Source organism: Sphaeramia orbicularis, chromosome 9 (assembly GCF_902148855.1).
Source record: "Sphaeramia orbicularis chromosome 9, fSphaOr1.1, whole genome shotgun sequence".
Lineage (NCBI taxonomy): Eukaryota > Metazoa > Chordata > Actinopteri > Kurtiformes > Apogonidae > Sphaeramia > Sphaeramia orbicularis.
In genome coordinates, this window is record NC_043965.1 from 26331378 (window position 1) to 26351215 (window position 19838).

Below are 19838 nucleotides of genomic sequence, written 5' to 3' on the forward strand. Positions count from 1 at the left end.
ATTATCGTAGTTCTCCCAGAAACTTGTTCACCCAGTTTTGCAGTCATAGTCTGTGATAAAAAATATGAAAAAATAAAACAGGTGCATGATGACTGAATGACCTGTTAATCATTATCATCAATTATGGCCTTTTTCCCCACTACCACCTCTTTTTTTTGTTATTGGTATAAAATTAAAAAGATCAGGATGTCTTGTTGTAAAAAGCAGCTGCTGGTCAGTCCACTCCATGTTTCCATGGGATAACTGAGAGGCTTCGTAGAAGTTGACATCTCATAGACTAGATCAGGGGTTTCAAAATAATGGCCTATGGGCCAAAACCATCCCACCAAAGGGTCCAGTCTGGCCTGTGGGAGGAATTTGTGAAATGCAAAAATGACACTGACAACATTAACAATCATGGGTGTCAAAATCCTTTTAGTTCAAGGTCACATACAGCCCAATAATAACACTCCAAATTTTTCTTTTTGTTTTAGTGTAAAATAGAAAAGTACATGAACATAAACAACCATGTACAATCGGACATGTCTAAGTGTAATCATCACAATATTCTACCGGTTACTAAATGTTTTTGTCTTTGTACGTGAGTAAATTATAAGCTGAAACACTATATATATATATATATATATATATATATATATATATATATATATATATATATATATATATATATATATATATATATATATATTTTTTTTTTTTTTTTTTTTTTTTTTTTTTTTCTTTAAATTGCACTTATTTTTCTTGAGAAATTTCAGGTTGTTCATGTTTTTCACATTTTTTTAAAGGATAGTTTGTAGATGCAAACATTTTCATAATGTAATTTAACTTTTTTCAAACATAAAACATCTGTAAAACATAGAGGATGGTTTGGAGTTGACATTATTTATAGATTATTATGTTATTATTTTACAGGTCTGGCCCATTTGAGATCACATTGTGCTGCATGTGGCCCCTGAACTAAACTGAGTTTGACACCCTTAGTCAAGACTGTCCTCTGTGAGGTCAGCACCTAGTGTCCACCAGCGGTACTGCAGCCTACATTTCCGCCATAGCTCCAACTTTCCTGTCAAGTTAGTGCCCACGATGTCCCACCCAAAATCTGTGTGTGAAAGCATCCGTTGTTCTGGTGGACTTCACCGGTGGAGGAGACGCAGACTGACCCTCAGTCCGAGCATTTTGTGTCCTCAGGTTGGACTGTGGAGCCCTCAGAGACAGGGAAAGGCGAAGTTTGAGGTGAAGTTTGAGGACTCTAAATGTATGGAAAGGAATCACTGGCCGACTGCCCACTTTAAGGAGAAACAGAGTGAGATCACCTCATTAAATCACGGTAAGTCTCACCTCTGATGCTAAGTTCCGAAGAAAAAAGGGATTAAAAAACCTGATTTAAGTAGGTAATTCTCAAAAGAAATAACTTATATGACTAAAAAAACAAAACAAAACAAAAAAACTTCTTATATGTCTTGCCAAACAACCTTTTAAAATGTGTTTTACTAACTAATAACAATAGAAATATAATAATAATAATAATAATAATAATAATAATAATAATAATAATAATAATAATAATAGATTTCTTATGTACTACTCAATCTGGTAAAAGTTTCATACAGAGGATATATAATGCTTAATTTTGTGTTTCTTTTTAATGATGATCACCCAGCCTATGTATGGTAATATGCTAAATACAGTGTTACCTGTAAAGTATTAAAATACAATAAATCCTCATTGCTTGTCTTTTGCTTTTGTTACTTAGAAGAGTTAGGTCCCAGGCAGAATGTTCCTTCTCTCCTGTGCTGGATAATGTCACATCAGCAGTGACAGTGGGCAGGAAGTCTCAGTCTCTGAGGGAACATTAGAGTCCGATTTAGAAAACCTCACAAATGGATTTCCATGTTCTGATCTAATCATGAAGAATAATGACGTGAATTAGGGATATACTCGATATTTTATTAGTATTTCTGTTACTCTGACAGGATTAATGCACGGTGGATTCTCAGACAACTCTGGTAAATGACTAAATCCTTTGTTCTTATTCTGGTAAAATAGCTCAATGAAGGCAGCCTGTCTTTGCTCTTCCACTGTTTTACCAGCGAATGCCTGGTGAAGTGTAAAGGCATGATAATCCTGAGTTGTGAGACACCACTTTCCCTTCGTGGGTCCCCAGCTCTCCTGTTTATGTTGCCTCTTTACAGCACAGTCTGGTTTAGATAAGTGGCCAATGTCATGAACACACTCAGGAAAACATGTAAGTCAAAAGGAAGCTGTGGAAGACCACATGTGAGACCGGCTCGGACAAATCCTCCTGTGATAACAACATACACTAGTAAAGTTCATGTTTGAGCATGCAGTTACAAATGGAGATGTAAGCTTATATAAACGTAATGGGAAAATCTTTAGGACATTGATTTTACGTGTCAGGATGTGTCTTTTTGCCTGCAAGAGAAAACACAACCTTGGGTCCAATAAGAAGCCCGATTCACATCCATTTTATTGGCTTTGGCAGGAGTCCCTTGCTGAATTTTCCATAGATTGCAGCCCTCTAACTATAAACTGCCTGTATACTTTAGTTTTTCATGTCTAGGTAACTGTTTTTTGTTCCTATAGGATGCCCACATGCTCCAGCATCATTTCCAGTTTCTCCTGAAGAGGAATTTGGCACATCTTTGTAACAAACGGGATGAATGAGGTACAGATGGGTTAAACGCTAAACTTAGACTCTCAGCTTTTTTCAGTCAAATGGAAATTCCCAGGACAAGTTGTTTCTAATTGGACAATTTCAGGGATATTTGTGAATTGTTGGTTTTGGTTTTATGTATTTTAACCTACAAAATCAGAACATTTGAGAGTATTTTAATTTGTTTTGCACATAGAGAGAAATTCATTTATTTTTTCAGATTCAGAAAAAACAGACTTAAAAAAAAAAAAAAAAATTCTCCAAGGGTCCTACTCTTCAGAAACCCATGTTAGTGATTTATATTGACTTATTTGTCTTTGAGTGTACTTCCTTATGGCTCCTATATTCACATCTTCCCTTTGTGAGCAGAAATGTAACAGATTTACCATCATTAGATCAGTTTTCTTATTTAAGTGTAAGTTTAGAAAGCCAGGATACAAGTGATCAGAGAACCCAAAAAAAGTTTACTTGTTGGCTGACAGAAGATCCCACACTGTGTTCCTCCCAGAAAGAGCTGAGTTAATTAAAAAATGTAGTTGTTCTTAGTTATAGCTAGTGATGATTAAGGAAGAATATGTTCTCCAGCGATGTTAGTAATTACTAACATTACTAAACAACCAAGGCAGATGACCCTTTCATCCAACATGAACTGTTTTAACTATCACAAATTCAACAGTATTGAATCCTCTGAAATCAGTAAAGGGCTCTAATGCCACTGTACAATGAATGAATGAATGAATGTTTTATTTCACACATATAAAAAGCACAATACACCCCCAACAAAAGCAAATGCACGCAGCAAATTCACAACATAATATAACCAAAAAAGAAATGTATAATGTTATACAAAATAAATACTTCATACAATTTCAGTGTTTAATACAAATCTGAAAAGGATGTTTATAACTGTACTTATTTAACTGGATAATTATTATATTTTAAAAGTAACCTCCCATCCTTGGTTATGAACTAATAGGAAGCACATACGATGACATTGCATCTGTGAAACATTATGTTTGACTATACAGTATATACACTCTTTCTTCTTCCAGTTGAACAGAACTTTACAGCGTAGCTCTATCCCATTCCCCCTATTAAGAACATATTTTTATTGCTGTTTTTATTCCAGAGCCGCTCTACTGCCACTCTTCTGAAAAGATGCCATCTTGTTTTGTCCAAGGCTGACACCCTTGGCTCTAGCCCCACTGGTCTCTCCATGGATTCGGGTGAAAGGGGAGCTGCTCTGCCTGAAAATGATGCATCTTTCCCCCTGTGTGAGATCTCAGACCTTTATGAGAACGAGGATGCATCTCCATCAACACAGGAAACAAATCAGGACCCAGGCCAGGAGTTGGTTCAGCCCGGACAGCCTGCAGACGGACGGCAGAACCTGCGGATGAAGTTTCAGGGAGCGTTCAAGAAGGGCATTTCCAACCCTATGGACCTGCTGGAGTCAACGATCTATGAGTCCAATGTGGTTCCAGGCCCCAAGAAAGCACCCATGGACTCTCTGTTTGACTACGGTACCTACAGGAACACAAGCAACCAGAAGAGACGCAGGAAAAAGCTCCCGAGAGGGTGAGAAGGGGGCTTCACTGCCTATGTGTTTCAGGATTCAAAGTATTTTCTTGTTAACTTCATGGTTTAGAGGTTTATTTGTTGCCTTAACAGTTGTAAAGCTTAACAGAAATGGGGACAAAGAGGTGGGTTTGGAAAAATGCTGTCATAAAAAAGAAAACCTGCCACAACTGCCACTCTGTAGACAGAGGTGTGTCGCATGAGGAAGTATGTACACACACACACTTTGGTCTGAGCAGTGGTTCATTCACAGATGTAACAGAGAGCATGTTGTTGGATTCTCTGTAGCCGTTGAGGTAATATTTAGGCTGGTTTCTGTTCCTGGCTGCTCTACCTGTCCCCGTACATACAGAGGGTCATTTATTGGAGCACTCAAGTGTGTGGGTGATCTGTTCGGAGATGGTTAATGCTTCAAATGCCCTTTCATTTCATTAGCATGGGTCTTTATAAATGTCCTCTGTTGTTTTAACAGTGCAATTAATGAATGGCATCATCGCCCTCTTCATTCTTCTTCTTAGTAAAACTGAGGCGTCCACTGATGATGGTCCAAGTACGGATCCTCCAAAGGTGTTGAAAGTATTCAACCGCTCTCTCCTCTTTGACTGTGTGTCTCGTGGAGACCCAGCGGCTCTGGAGGGCCTATTGGAGTTTCTGCAAAGTCACAAAAAAAGGTTAACAGATGAAGAATTTAGAGGTGAGAAAGAGGTTTAACACTGTCATGCCAAAATATGTAACCTTAAATGTGCTGTTCCCTGCCATTAGACTTTACAATAGCACTGGTTAGGATTTCTTTGTTTTTCTTCCCCTGATGGAGCAGTAAATTTCCCCTTGAGATCAGTAAAGATAATTTGTCTCTGAAGTTTGTCAGAGTAAAAAATGGTTTGCATTGTGTTTTTGGGAAGGAGAGGGGGGACATCTGGCAGATAAAAATGTGGAACATGTCACCAAGTTTTAATTCTGGACTCCAAAGCAGAAACTCTTGATCTATTATGGGCTGCTTAGCCTTTGACCTTTTCTATTCTCTGTTGTCCTTTGGGCACAGAGGATATGACAAGGAAAAGGTGGAGTATCAGAGCCTTTACTTCAGCAGGGGCAGCCTCTAGTAAAGCTTCCTGTGTGTGTCTGAGGAGTTCCTTTCAGGCATATAACAGGCAGCAGAGAAAAATCACAGCAAGCTGTTGTCAAATGACTGTTTACTATCTGTTTTAAAAGCAGAGAGACTAAAAATATTCACTTGTTTGACCCTTGTCTTTTACAGTGTACTACTTTGAATCCTAAATAGTTTTATTTTTATAATACACATTTATCTTTTTCTGAATTTAGTTATTCATTTACATGAATACAGTCGAAAGCCACTTGTTGAAATAACACTTAAAACTACATGAAATAACTCTCTGTAAAATCCTCTCTAAATGTCCAAAATGTTGCTTGTTATTATTGTCATTTTTCTACCAGAGCTGTCTACGGGTAAAACATGTCTACCTAAAGCCCTGTTGAACCTTTACAGTGGTCAGAATGACACCATCCCACTGCTGGTAGACATTGCAGAGAAGACTGGAAACCTTAGAGAGTTCATCAATACGCCCTTCAGAGATGTCTATTACAGAGGTATGGAAATAATTAAATAGTTTAGGTTCACTTATGATATAGAGAACTGTGGTCTCCTTTTTCTTCTTCTTCTTCTTCATCATCTTCTTCATCTTCTTGTTCGTCTTCTTCATCATTTTCTTCTACGTCTTCTTCTTCTTCTTTTTCTTCGTCTCCTTCTTCAAATGTCACCAAAGAAACAGTGTTAACTTGAGTTTTGCTTTGTTTCAACCAGGCCTGTAAGTGAATCCCAAATTTGAAAAAAAAATAATGTAGTCAAAGATCCTATGTTTGTACAAAGACAAAAAAGTACAACTTTGCAAATTAAAGATTATGATCTCACTTTAATACTTGGTTAGAGATAAATGCAAAACAAACTTTCCTAAGACTGCAGAAGAAGAGGAGGGAATCATTATATTATTAATCATAAAAAATACTTTTTTTTTGGGGTCATTCAGAAATGGCTTTTTATTTGATCATGTGTTATTTAGGGGAAGTTTCTATTGGATTTGATGACATAAAATCACCTTACATATACACACATACATTCATCAGGGGTTTCCAAACGTTTTGGGTTACAATATCCAGTTTTGTGTCTCCTGGGGCTAAAATGTACAGAAATATGTCATGAACTGCCACAGTGCCTATAATTATAGTGACTCTTCCAGCGTCGAAACAATGTTGAAATCTTGCACTTGATAGGAAAAACACTTTTAACAAATAGTGTCAGTTATTAGTGACACAAACATAGAACTACCATTTCACTGTCTGTGAAAGTCTCTTCTTTGCATCATTTTCTTTTCACATCGTTTTTGTTCAGCATTACTGAACTCATCCAGACAATGTGCTTCCTCTTTGAATTCATATATTTCACTATAATTATTTGGTAATTCAATAAAAAATATCTCCTTGACCCATTTTAAGCCTTGATGCTAAATTTGGGAATGCCAGACATGTCTCAACTCTAATTCTTATAGGAGTTTATTTTATGACTCCTGCCCTTAAAGATCCTGATTAGCATGAGTTGAGGAAAATGAGGAAAAACTACAGTAGGTTATTAACTAATAACAAGATACGATTATGTTTTGTACCTCAATCTGCTCACATTCTGGCATTAAATTAAATCAGTTGTCACAGTCTTTCACAGGTTGCACTATCTCCTTGTCTGTGCTGTGTTTTGTCATCAGGCCAGACGGCGCTCCACATCGCCATAGAGCGCCGCTGTAAGCAATATGTGCAGCTGCTGGTGGAACAGGGGGCTGATGTTCACGCCCAGGCCAGGGGGCGCTTCTTTCAGCCCAAAGACGAGGGGGGCTACTTCTACTTTGGTAAGGAGCTTTTAGAAAATAAAGTAGCGCTTGGATCTTTTTAAGCAGGTAATAAAACAGCATACGGCTCAGATACATAGTTCTGTTTTTGACCATGGACAGAAAGAGGAAATGACATAAAGCAAGTGATCCATTCAGCTGGGAATCAAACTGGGTATTCACTGCTCAGGACATTTGTAACCATGTGGTATGTGCTCTAGCCACTCAGCATTGTGGTCGCTCCTTACATATTTTTTTTTAATACAGTGGTAATTATGTGTTGTGTCTGTGGTTTCCATGACTTCACTGAGCTGTTTCCGCAGTCCTGTAAAACACAAAGTTCACAACACCATTTTTTGATGTGTATTACAGCAACTGCCAATATAAAATGGTTAATACAGGGTACATTTTCCTGGCAAAGAAACTTAGACCCCACCCTTTTACTTTCTAACGTGGCAGGTTGTGGTTGGACACATACAGTCAGAACACTGCTGAAGTCCACTGTACACTATACAGATGGTTTTAGAAGTATCGTACGAGAGGCCGTCATTAGTGGTGCTCCGAAAACACATGAAAAGACAAGTGTTATGTCACATGTTTAGAAGGGGCGTCCAGTGAAAGGTGTCTGTGTTCTACAGTTAAGAAAAGTAAACATCCTTTGCTGGAGAGAAGTAACACTCACTGACCTCTGAGACCAAAAGTATGACCAAAATAAATCACAGCCCTTAAAACAAACTCAACACTGACCTCTGCTGGTGACTGATGGTGCTCTGCCTCAACCACTCAAAGACAACCAAGAAAATATATCTTTACTTCCTAAAAGTATGATCTTTCTGATGATGAATTACAGAAGACATGATTGATTTACATATTATTCCACAAAGACATTGACCAGTGGGTAGGTATTACTTGTTACTGTCTTCATATTTGTAGAGTTGTTTGTTTGATTACATTCATACATTATGTTCCTCACTCATCACAGAGGAGATGATTTCTATTTGCACTTAGCATGGTTGTCATTCCCAAATCCCAGCGTGTCCGGGTGCAGTGTGAGTAATTTGCTGCGGAGCTTTGCGGTGAGGTGAACAGGAACCTGGCAGGGCTGATGGCTAATGGGATTTAGACTCACGCTAACACTCTGCATGCACCCGTGCAAATCCATGAAGAGGAGCGTTTCTATGTGAGGTGACAAAGTAATCTGTCACCCATGGCAACGGCTCATTTTCAGCAGCTGCTTTTGGCACTCTGGCCCCATTGCGCCCCTCCCTCAAACAACTGCTAATTGTGCCGTTCTCATAGCTGGGATTTAAGTCACATCTTTGATCTGTGTTTAGTGTGTTTTTGCAAAAACATACCAAAGCTATCTACAGTTCTTAATTAACCCTACTGTTGAGTTTTTATTTATTTATTTATTTTTTATCTGGAACATTAGATCTCCAATGAATTCAGAATAAGTGAGTGCTTTGTGTTAATGCAGGTGAGCTGCCTCTGTCATTGGCAGCTTGCACTAACCAGCCTGACATAGTGCACTACCTGACTGAGAATGCACACAAGAAAGCTGACCTACGGCGCCAGGATTCACGTGGAAACACAGTGCTACATGCCCTTGTGCACATCGCAGACAACACCAAGGACAACACACGGTTTCTAACAAAGATGTATGACCTGCTGTTAATAAAGAGTGCCAAGCTCTACCCAGACTGCAGCCTGGAGACAGTGCTGAACAACGATGGCATGTCACCTCTCATGATGGCAGCAAAGTTGGGCAAGATAGGGGTAGGTATATTAAAATAATCATAATAATAAAATAATTTCAGGTTATGATACTGTTGTGTGAAAAGTGAAAAGTCAGCTTTGTTAAATTCCTCCAGGTTTTTCAGCACATTATTCGACGTGAGATCAAAGATGAGGAAGTTCGTCATTTGTCGCGTAAGTTTAAGGACTGGGCTTACGGTCCAGTTTACTCGTCCCTCTATGATCTGTCCTCCTTGGATACATGTGGAGAGGAACCATCGGTGCTGGAAATTCTTGTCTACAACAGTCGCAATGAGGTGAATAAGGCATTTTTTGTAGTCAAATGTATAAAGCATGGCTGAGAGGAAACTATGCCACTCTCACAAGCACATTATAAAAAATAAAACTCCATTAAACTTCACATCAATCATCAGACAATGTGTAGATATTCAGTGTGTTCAAAGATTGAGTGCCTGTGTACACAGATGAGGATTTTAATTGAATTTGTGTTTTGCATTGTTATTATGTGTTTCTGCTCCTTTTGTCAGAACCGCCACGAGATGCTGGCAGTGGAGCCCATCAATGAGCTGCTCAGGGCCAAATGGCAGAAGTTTGCTGCTGTGACCTTTTACATCAGTGTGGTTTCCTACCTCATCACCATGATTATCTTCACCCTTGTGGCTTATTATCACCCCACACATGGAACGGTGAGTGAAAACTACCAAAAACATGAAGACTTTTACAGTGTTCATAGGTTAGGTGGAGCTCATCTATACCTGTGTTTGTATGCAAATCAGTATTGCACCAAAAGTTTTTTTTTGTGTGTGTGTGTATTCTGTCTGTGTATTTGCGCATATAAATATTGTAACCTAATTTCAGTTTCTTGGATGTGACCTTATCCCATTTTGGAGAAACCTACTCTAGTTGGAGAGCTCTGAGAGGAACTGGAATTACATTACTATTACATGTACAGTTGTGCTCTTAAGTTTTACATACCCAGCAGAATTTGTGATTCTTTTGCCATCTTTCAGAGAATATGAATGGTAATACAAAAACTTTTCTTTCACTCGTGGCGAGTGGTTAGGTGAAGCCATTTATTATCAAACAAATGTGTTTGCTCTTTTTAAATCATACTGAGAACAGAAACTATCCAAATTACCCTGATCTAAAGCTGACATACCCTAGTTCTTAATCCTCTGTACTGGCTCCTTTAATATCAATGACAGCTTCAAGTCTTTTGTGGTAGCTGTGGATGAGGCACTTTATTTTCTCAGGTGATAAAGCTGCCCATTCTTCAAGGCAAAACACCTTAAGTTCCTTTAGGATTTTGGGTTTTCTTGCATGAACTGCATGTTTGAGACCTCCCCAAAGTGACACAATGATATTGAGGTCAGGAGACTGAGATGACCACTCCTTCACCTTCACTTTTTTCTGCTGTAGCCAGTGACATGTTGACTTGGCCTTGTGTTTTGGGTCATTGTCATGTTGGAAAATCCAAGACCGTTCCATGCACATTCTGTCAGGGTATGTAAACTTATGAGCACAACTGTACATTTCTTATCCCAGTCACTGACAGTTGTGGATTATAATGCAGGCTCAAAATGACGTAAGAGAAATACAAACATAGCAGTGGCAACGGAAACATCTCAAAATAAGAGTCAGCAATTAAAATCAACTTTACTTGTCAGATAAAATGGAAAAACTTCAGAAGGCTGACTGTGTGAAGTGCATAGTAAAACAGCCAACAGGGTGTCAGTTCCTTCAACATGAACAGTGCAACAAGTCATGTGACAGTGGAAAACATTACATAAACACTATTATGTGGATTAACATTAAAACCAGTTTCTGAACTCCATCATGACCACCCTCTAACGTTGTCACCATTGCGTAGCTTCATCCACTTCCTTGTCGTACACCTTGGCAGTAAATGAATAACAGCTGAAGGACATATTTACTTATTCTGGTCTTCTATCACTGGCAGTAGAGAGTAGAAGAGTACTGCTACGACTAATCCACAACACAATGTCATCATTTAATAGCACTTTATCTGCCATAAACTAGATGTGGTTTTCTGTAGCCACATTAACTTTAAAGTTTGGCAGTAGCTACTGACATGTCCAATTAAATGATCATGTTATGTTGTAAGCAACAGTAGCAGTAAGGAGTAACCGGGATACTAGTATTTATCATGTAAACGTCATGTAAAGGGCGTATTCCAAATATGATCAAAACCAGGATAAACCTCATGACCAGGATACCAGCGTGCATGTAACCTCAGAGATTTAGATTCACCTGAATTCACTTTAACTGGTCATCACTTGAGTTTTGTCCTTTTTTTTTTTAGCCCCCCTATCCCTACACAACATCAACAGACTACCTGAGGATGACGGGGGAGATTGTCACACTGGCATCAGGGATCTTCTTCTTCCTCACCAATGTGAGTCCCTGGGCTGTACTGCCTGTACTGACTGCTCAGTCCTGTCTTGTGACCCTTTAGTGAAACTCAAAGCTGTTATGACAGTGTTGTTGTCATTATGGAAGTGTTTCTCCTGCTCTGCTCTTTGCAGATTAAGGACCTGTTCCTGAAGAAGTGCCCTGGGGTGAAGTCTTTATTTATCGATGGCTCCTTTCAGCTGCTGTAGTAAGCCCCCATCCTCCGTCTTCACCTTTGATGTAGTGCTTACTGACTTAAACCCGAGGCAGATTTTGCATTCTCTTAATTGAGTCATCTAATTAATTCCACAACCTCTTCCCTGACATGTTTTATAGTTTACATCTTTAATTAAACCCATGATCCAAACAAAGAAGAGAGAATGTCGAGTACCTCTCTGAACCATTGTTGAACTAAATCACTAGCAGCATGACTGTAATTTCTGTGTTCTCTTAAAAACCAACACCAAATAACACCTTCTAGCTCTCACAGTTACTAACAGTATCACTTTTGATTTGTAGCTCTTTACTTGACGTTTTTTTTTGTCTTTCATAGCTTCATCTACTCTGTCCTGATCATCGTCACAGCTGCTCTCTACCTGTCTGGAATCCAGGCCTATGTGTCTGTGATGGTGTTTGCGCTCGTCCTGGGCTGGATGAACACACTTTACTTCACCAGAGGCCTCAAACTCACCGGCACCTACAGCATCATGATACAGAAGGTTAGATAAAAGAAGAAAAAAATTATTTCAATAAAGTAGCTTTCATATGTCGTAATAGGCTTTTTAAATGTGTCCATTGTACATCTCTGTTAGACAGTGTGTCAGTGTGATATCTTAGGAACAGTATTCAGTGACTGTCGTAAAATCACTAAACACATTTTCGACCATAACTGCATGTAATTGAGAGAACCGCATTAACAGATAATTATCATACAAATGATACTGGACCAATCTGATTGAATTTATGGTTTTTGTTTGTTTTTGCTTTTCAGATTCTATTCAAAGACCTTTTCAGATTTCTTCTTGTTTATGTGCTCTTCATGATTGGATATGCCTCAGGTATGTTAGCATTATTTGTCTTTATAAGTGCACAAAATAGCCAAAACAAGTCCCATATGCTAATGTTTCATTGTACCAATCTTAGCTATGATTATGTATTTGTTAAGCTTATGTCATATTACAACATTTATTTACATACATAGTTGTATTCATGTTTGGCCAAGATGTTGATGATGGAAGGATTGGACCGCAGGCGTAAAGTGTCAGGTCTGGACTCTTACTCTCACTATTCAACATAGCTGTGAGATCTAATATTGATTTTTTTTTTTTTTATTTGACTTTATTTTATGACATAGTTGTTTAACCCTTAAAGATAGTGGTGACTATCATATACATTTCCTAAGGGATTTATCACCATTTATATACACTTTTATATAATACAGTTTTTTTTGCTTTCTCCAGTGAAAGTCAGATATCTTCCCAGATTTAATTTATCGATCATGTCATTAAATTCAAAGGTTATTATTATGAGAAAAGAGAAAACTGAATAAAAAGTGACTTTTTCAGCAAAATGTATCATTAACTGAACATAATAACAAGTGTCTACAGCCACTGTCATTTGTCAAACTACATGGGTTTTATTTGTGAATCAATTTTTCAGAAGATGGCATTCACTGCGGAGCCTCTGAATAAGACACATTTCATGACAAAAACAGATGACTGAAAAAGCTGAGAAACTGTATTTTACCTGATTTATTTACATGTATCAGTAGGATCAGTGCTTCAGAAGTTATTACACATTTTAGATCAGAGGATGGATTTGGTCACTGTTTAGGTCTTGAGTAACTTGTTTTTAGCTGAAACATATTATTCACTGCTGTAACTAGATATTGGAAGGCTCTTACCCATCTGTTTAGCTAAATCCAGGTAGGGGCTTTTTTTGGCCAGGCTCTGTATGTGTTATAGTTACTTAGCTGCTCACTGATAAATAACCCAACTGCTTGTGTTTTCAGCCCTGGTGTCCCTGCTGACAGTGTGTCCTCCACCGGGAACAGTGTGTGATGGAGAATGTCCCACCTATCCTTTTTGCAGAGACCCAGATACTTTCAGTACCTTCTTGCTGGACCTCTTCAAACTGACCATTGGGATGGGAGAGCTGGACATGATTCACAGTGCCCAGTACCCTGCAGTGTTTCTCATCCTCTTAGTTACTTACATCATCCTCACTTTTGTGCTGCTGCTCAACATGTTAATCGCTTTGATGGGGGAAACGGTGGGACAGGTGTCAAAGGAGAGTAAGAAGATCTGGAAGCTTCAGGTGAGATACAAGTATTGATATAAATTAATCAGTTAACTATTTCGATAAACACTAAACCATTTTAGCATTTGTAGCTTTTTCTATTTATGCTGCTGTTCAACAATTAAAGCTAAATTGTGCTTAGGTAGGAAATTAAGGCACTTTTTCTTTTACTCCCTTTTACTTGAGTATTTCTATTTTATATAACTTTATACATTTACTTCACTACATTCAGAGGTGAATATTGTACTTTGTACTCCACTACATTCATCTCAACTTTAGTTATTTTTTGGATTACATTTTTTCTTTTAATTCCTGTTCATAGAAAGCCATGTATTTCCAAATGTGTTGTTTTCAATACATTTTAATTAAAAAATGATCAAAACTATGTGAAGAAAAAAATATGGCATTATGTCAGATGTCAGTGCAATATCAGAGAAATATCTTGTTGGATCTGCTCTACTGGAAGGGTGAAAATTTCCATTGCGCAGTGTCAGGATTGTAATTCTCCTTCCTTCTTGGATCTGTATGCAACCTCCAACTACAGCTACATGTTGAAGATAAAAAACATGCATCTTTTATGTGCCATTATTTTCTGTAGGGATTTAGTCATTTTAATACCAACCCATTTCCTCATGTGCACATGTTCTACCAAAAACCTCTCCCAGCACTGTTTTCCAAATGCAGTGTTGCAGCATCCTGCACTGAACACCACCCAAAAATTAACCAAACGACCCAGAGAATCATTACCCCTGTTCCAGAACGCTAATCCACAGCACACTGGTAATGAAGTGTGGAAATTGGTCTGGTTATGTGAGACTAGACATATCTAATCAAGTTATTTTGTCAACCACATTGCATTAACCGGTCCTGTCTTGTGTCACCACTTTGTAACACAAGAAGCACAGTGTCCGTTCTGCTCTCAGTTCCACATGAGAAGAAGTAGAGCTGCCAGAGATTGTATAGTAGCCATAGATGTGTATTTATTTCTGACTAGTAAGTCTATGTGCTGATAACTAGGTAGATAACTGTGTAATGATACTTATGGGTTAACCTGTTTGCTAAGTTAGCTTTATTTATCAACACCATAATATGAGGGGTATGAATTTTCTGGTGAAATGCATCCACTTTTGTTGATAATTGGAGTGATTTTTTTTTTTTTTTTATCTTAATCTTACAACTTACTCCTTTATGGGTCAAACTTAAGTTAAACAAACTTTTAAAACCCTCTCAGATTTGTTGGAAAATGTACTGTCATAATGCTGAAACAGTTCTATGTCTGGTCTCATTAAAAATAGACCTTTTAGAAATATGTGGTTCTCAAAGGACAGTGATGTTATAAACATATGAGTAGGAGTATGATGCATAGCTGTAGATTTAACCGCCAGCAGCATAAGAAGTACTTAAAATGAGCACAACCTTAAACACCTACAGCAGTAAAATGCAACATGCTCAGTAATGCACCAGTAATATTAATCTAAAAACATTAATAAATAATAAAACACTGACAAGGACCATTTTGTTGCTCAGTGACTGCTTTGAGTTTTCATAGTTTACAGATATTTTATTGATAGTGCTTAAATACTTTTAAAAGTAATGGAGTATTTTCACAGTGTGGTGTTATAAGTAAAAGCAAAGGGACATAAAATAAGGAATTTTAATATTCTACCATGGGTGCAAAATCGTTTTGATAGTTTTGTTTTAGATTGAGTAATGCCATGAAAGCAGTTACTGCTTCTCCAAAATAATAACATTTTATTTCTCTTGGCCTTTAGTGATATTTCTTATGTAATGTTTAGTTGGTGGAATAGTGATTTCTATTTCCAGTTCAATGCAGTTCATTTATTTTATTTAAATTGTAGTAGGAAAATGTATCTTTTCTTAAAAAGTATTGTACTTGCATGGCTAGAAATATTGGAGTGACATGAGACATTATGTTTTTTTTCCCTTTATAATTAATAAACTGTTTAAATGATATATGTTCAAAGTGGGCAACAACCATCTTGGACATCGAGCGCTCCTTCCCTGTTTGCCTTCGTAAATCTTTTCGAGCAGGGGAGATGGTGACAGTGGGGAGGAACTGCGATGGCACACCTGACCGTCGCTGGTGTTTCAGGTATTTTGCACAACCCACAATCACAGACACTAAGCAGAGCTAGTGCAATAAAAACACCAAACGACAAACAAACTGTCAATCGCAATGCTGTCATGTCACATCAGGGTGGATGAAGTGAACTGGTGCCACTGGAATCAGAACCTGGCAACAATAATCAATGAGGATCCAGGCAAGAACGAGACCTGCCAAGTCAATGGTTTGCAACAGAGCGTCAGAGGCTTGAGGAGAGGTGAGATTCTCAGTGTGCTCTCATGAATAAATGCATAGACAAATGCAGTACATATTCATGTGGACCACACACTCACTTATTCATACAGATAAAAGAAACCCCTTCTTTTTATTCCCCTACAGACCGCTGGTCCACAGTTGTCCCACGGGTAGTGGAGTTAAGTAAGGGTCCAAGGACTCGTGATCTGGTGGTGGAAATGGAGCCGCTGACATCCAGGCACTGATGGCTTCAGAAGACCACTGTTGCCCCTGTTGTGTGGAGACAGCAGAAAGCCATCAGCATCAGTGAGATTACTCTGCTGGGGACTATTTGGCCATTAAGTGTCTTAATTTGCACAAAGAAAATTCAATTCAGTATTACAGCAGGGCGGTGAGCACACAGGGAGACACTGGATGTACGAGTTTTTTAAAAATCTGAAAAATACTAGAGTTAGAAATACTAACCCCAGGGTATAAAAACTGTATTATTAATGGCAAAGTGAGTTTATTATTTGTTCTTGCTTGTCATTTTCAGAAGAAAGAAACCTTTTGCATTTCACTTTTCAGATATTAATGACTTATCACTCAGGGATTTAGGGAGTCAAAATATTTCAGCTTTGCCAATCTTATTAAGTATTAGAGAACATAGAGTTATGCATTATGCATTAACAGAGGCATAATTACTGTATCATTCATTGCATTTGCTGTATAAATAAAATGCCATAGACAGATGTAATTGCACTGGGAGATATGTTATCAAAAATATTGCATTTTTACCATATTTATGGACATATAATTCAGCTCATATTTACTGGATTTATATTGGTGATGTCCTCATATAACATATCCATGAGGATTATTCTGTGTGTATGCAGAATTGACAGTGTATTGTTGAATTTAGAGAAACAGGAGATATATGTTTTATACAATACATTATATATCTTGACTTCATTTTCTATATTTAATTAGTAAAGTAGTTCAAAAACTTTAAAAGTCTGAGACTTGGGCTGCCAGCTCAGGCAGCACAGCTTTCATTTAAACTAAAACAATGCACTATGCCATTTTCTGATGTGTGCATTATTATAAGAATACAAAGACATTGTTCTGAACAAGATGGGCATGATGAGCAGGTTATAGTTGTCAAGCAAATATGCAAATGCAAGACAATAGCCTTCCGTGTTATGGTTTGTCTTTGAATTTCCAATGTTATTGTTCCTTTGCAGCTGGGGTATTTGCATAATCAACTCTCAGGCCTTGCCATTATGTACTTTTCCCTATTTGCTGCAGTGTTTTCATTGCAGTTGGCTCCTTGCCCTATACAGCATTTTGTTTATGCGCATCTACTGTATGTATGCAAGCATTTGTGTCAGAGTTGATAAAGAGCAGGCGGAGTATACAGTTCATTTTCACTAATTCATTACCGTTGAAGGTCACAGGTCATTATTTACAATGTTTTCGTTGTATTTTATAAAGAGGCGTATCTGCTGCATTGTAATACTGTATGTAAGCTGCATGGCTGCAAAGTACAATAAACACTGAAACTGTTTTGTAAAGGAAATCAAATTCTGCTGTCAGTTCTTAAAAACAGAAAATGAAAGCTGCAGTCATTTAAAAGAAAAAAAATCACCTGGAAATTGTTACACTTTGCATTCAACTGAAATATGCGCCATTTTTATGTGACCATGAAGAAACACTATATCAGTGTAAGTTTTACATTTTTGCTTTACGTATTTGAGATAAATTCCGCTTTCTTCAGTAGATTCTCATTTGCAGTTCCTTCTTTGGCCTGCGGAGGGCTGTAGAGCCCTAAAATCCTCCTCTGCTTCATCTGTAATTCCAGATGAGGGGGACTTTTTAGCACTCCTGCAGTCACTGTGGGGCATGTTGTTTTTTTTTTTGTTTTGTTTTGTTTTGTTTTTTTAATTGTAGCTGTAAATATGGCATTGTCAATGGTTACTGTTATTACTATAATAGGTTATAGTTTGTAGAATGCGGATCCCTTATAAAATATTTTTCCTGTGGATTGCAGGTCTCATTGACCTCCCTGTAACACCTGGCCAGTAATTATGGGCTTTTGCCTTTCTAATGAAACCACAAGCTGGCAACAATTTATGAGGTGCTTCATTGCCTTTCACCTTTCATCATTACACCTCACCTCTCTTCCTTCTCTTTAAAATGTTACAGTGGTGATTCTCAGTCATGATAACCAGGGCCTCACCCCTCACCTCTCGTCTTCCCTCCCCTCTCCTCCTCCTCCTCCTCCTCTTCTCTGAGACCAGCAGCGCTGAAGGACACAGGGAATCTCTCGCCACCTCAGAGAAGAGGCTAATCCTCTTTGCCCCAACTTTAACTGGGCCACTAATCCTCCAGGTTTATCTAAGCAGTGAGCACCTAGCGCTGCTGACAACTTGGCCTGCCCTCCTCCCCGCAGCCTGTTAAGTAGGGCAGGGCTCGGTCCTGCAAGTGTCACTGTCAGCAACTCTGGAACCGCACACTTGCACAGGAAGTGTGAGCTGTTAACAAAATGGCTCACTTGCTTGCAGCATGTGTGTGCTCACTGGCACAAATGTGTCTCAACACACCAAGTGACAGCCAGGCAGGATCATGTTGTAAGGCCTCTCATTTAGAAACCACACATAAAGGAAAGTTGACAGTTTCAGCCAAAGGTTTTAAGTAAACTAACTATCTCACATATTGGCAGCACAAACTGTCCAGCCAGTTAAGCTTTAAGGTGTTTAGGCTGACGAGTCTCAAGCGGATGCTGGGCTGGATAGGGGCCAACTCATTCTTTATTCGCTAAACAATACTTTAGACTGTCTGATGGCTTTAAGTATAACATTAACTATCTACCTGAGGTCTGGCAGCCTGACCCAGTACACCCGCATGGATCATTTGACTAACTCAAAAAGCAGCACAGGCAGATGGAGGATCATCAATGAATGATTAGACTAAAAGTTAAAACGTCAAATCCAGCTCATGGAACAGGTCTGCTATTGCTATCTACACAAAAGTAGTTGTATACACATCACAGACAGGTGCAAGGCTTTTAAAAAGCATCTTCAACAAATAAAGATCATGTAAACACTCCATACCACAAATGACCATAAAAAATAACCACAAAATGTATGGTATTTTGTGAGTAACTGTAGAGGCGGCCTTCATTCATGCTTACCATTCAGCTATTTCAAAGGTTTAAGTCAGTGCTAATTTTCTCCCTTGAGCTAATTCCTTGAAATTCCTTCCATGCTCCCCAGTGAAACATTTCACCAAGGTGTGGTATTTCTAAATGGAATGAGCAATCACTGGAAGCACTGGGAGATGAGGAGTCACAGACATATTGGTTAGGTGCCGTGTGAGATGACCTTTCAGTTCATCTAAGATGAAACGAGGCTGCTGAACCTGAAATGATTCAGAGTGTCTAAACTGACAGCCGAGGGCACGGCCGCAACAGAGCGTCAGCCTGCTGCCCAGCCTCTGAAGGCATCTCTCATGATTTATTGTGAAATTGCCAGGGACTCAATGTGGCGTGCAGGTGAATGAGTTTTGCTAATAAGAGAAGCATTTCTGCTCCACGGAGCTCTTTTTCTGTCTGGGCGAGCGTGTATGAAATCAGTGTGCAGTCTCCCAGTACCACACGCTCTGGTGGAGGCGGCTGGCTCATCAGTCTGCAGCTTATCTGATGTTTTAGGTGGGTGGAGAGGTTATGAGTTAGGAGAGAAAGGAGGAAAAAGCATCAACACTGAGTTCTTGAAGATACCTTTGTTATTAAATATTTAGATTGGCACTATGTTGTGTTCTTGAAGTAGGCTGAGTGTGACTTATAGGCTGTAAAATTTGTGGCAAACTGAGAGAAAACATATTGAACATACATTCAATTTGTTGATCCAGCTTGATATTACAATGTCAA

General features: G+C 38.5%; 1 protein-coding gene across 2 annotated transcripts; it reads left to right on the forward strand.

The window, feature by feature from the left end:
- Positions 1-1123: 1123 nt before the first annotated feature.
- On the forward strand, positions 1124-17483 carry trpv4 (transient receptor potential cation channel, subfamily V, member 4). 2 transcript variants are annotated; one of them, XM_030144492.1, is made up of 17 exons: positions 1124-1327; positions 2605-2686; positions 3804-4252; positions 4771-4946; positions 5708-5860; positions 7027-7167; positions 8624-8922; positions 9018-9197; positions 9429-9587; positions 11225-11317; positions 11448-11521; positions 11867-12032; positions 12305-12371; positions 13325-13629; positions 15597-15724; positions 15829-15953; positions 16076-17483. In XM_030144492.1, the coding sequence occupies exons 2-17, from the start codon at positions 2678-2680 to the stop codon at positions 16174-16176; spliced, it is 2625 nt and encodes an 874-aa protein (XP_030000352.1). In that variant the 5' UTR covers positions 1124-1327; positions 2605-2677; the 3' UTR covers positions 16177-17483. The 2 variants fall into 2 exon arrangements, with proteins under 2 accessions (XP_030000352.1, XP_030000353.1); XM_030144493.1 differs by lacking the exon at positions 2605-2686.
- The last annotated feature ends 2355 nt before the right edge of the window (positions 17484-19838 follow it).

Coding starts and splice junctions, on each gene's coding strand:
- trpv4 (XM_030144492.1), top strand. Junction 8,923..9,017: donor CAAAGTTGGGCAAGATAGGG/GTAGGTATATTA, acceptor AAATTCCTCCAG/GTTTTTCAGCACATTATTCG. Junction 11,522..11,866: donor GGCTCCTTTCAGCTGCTGTA/GTAAGCCCCCAT, acceptor TGTCTTTCATAG/CTTCATCTACTCTGTCCTGA.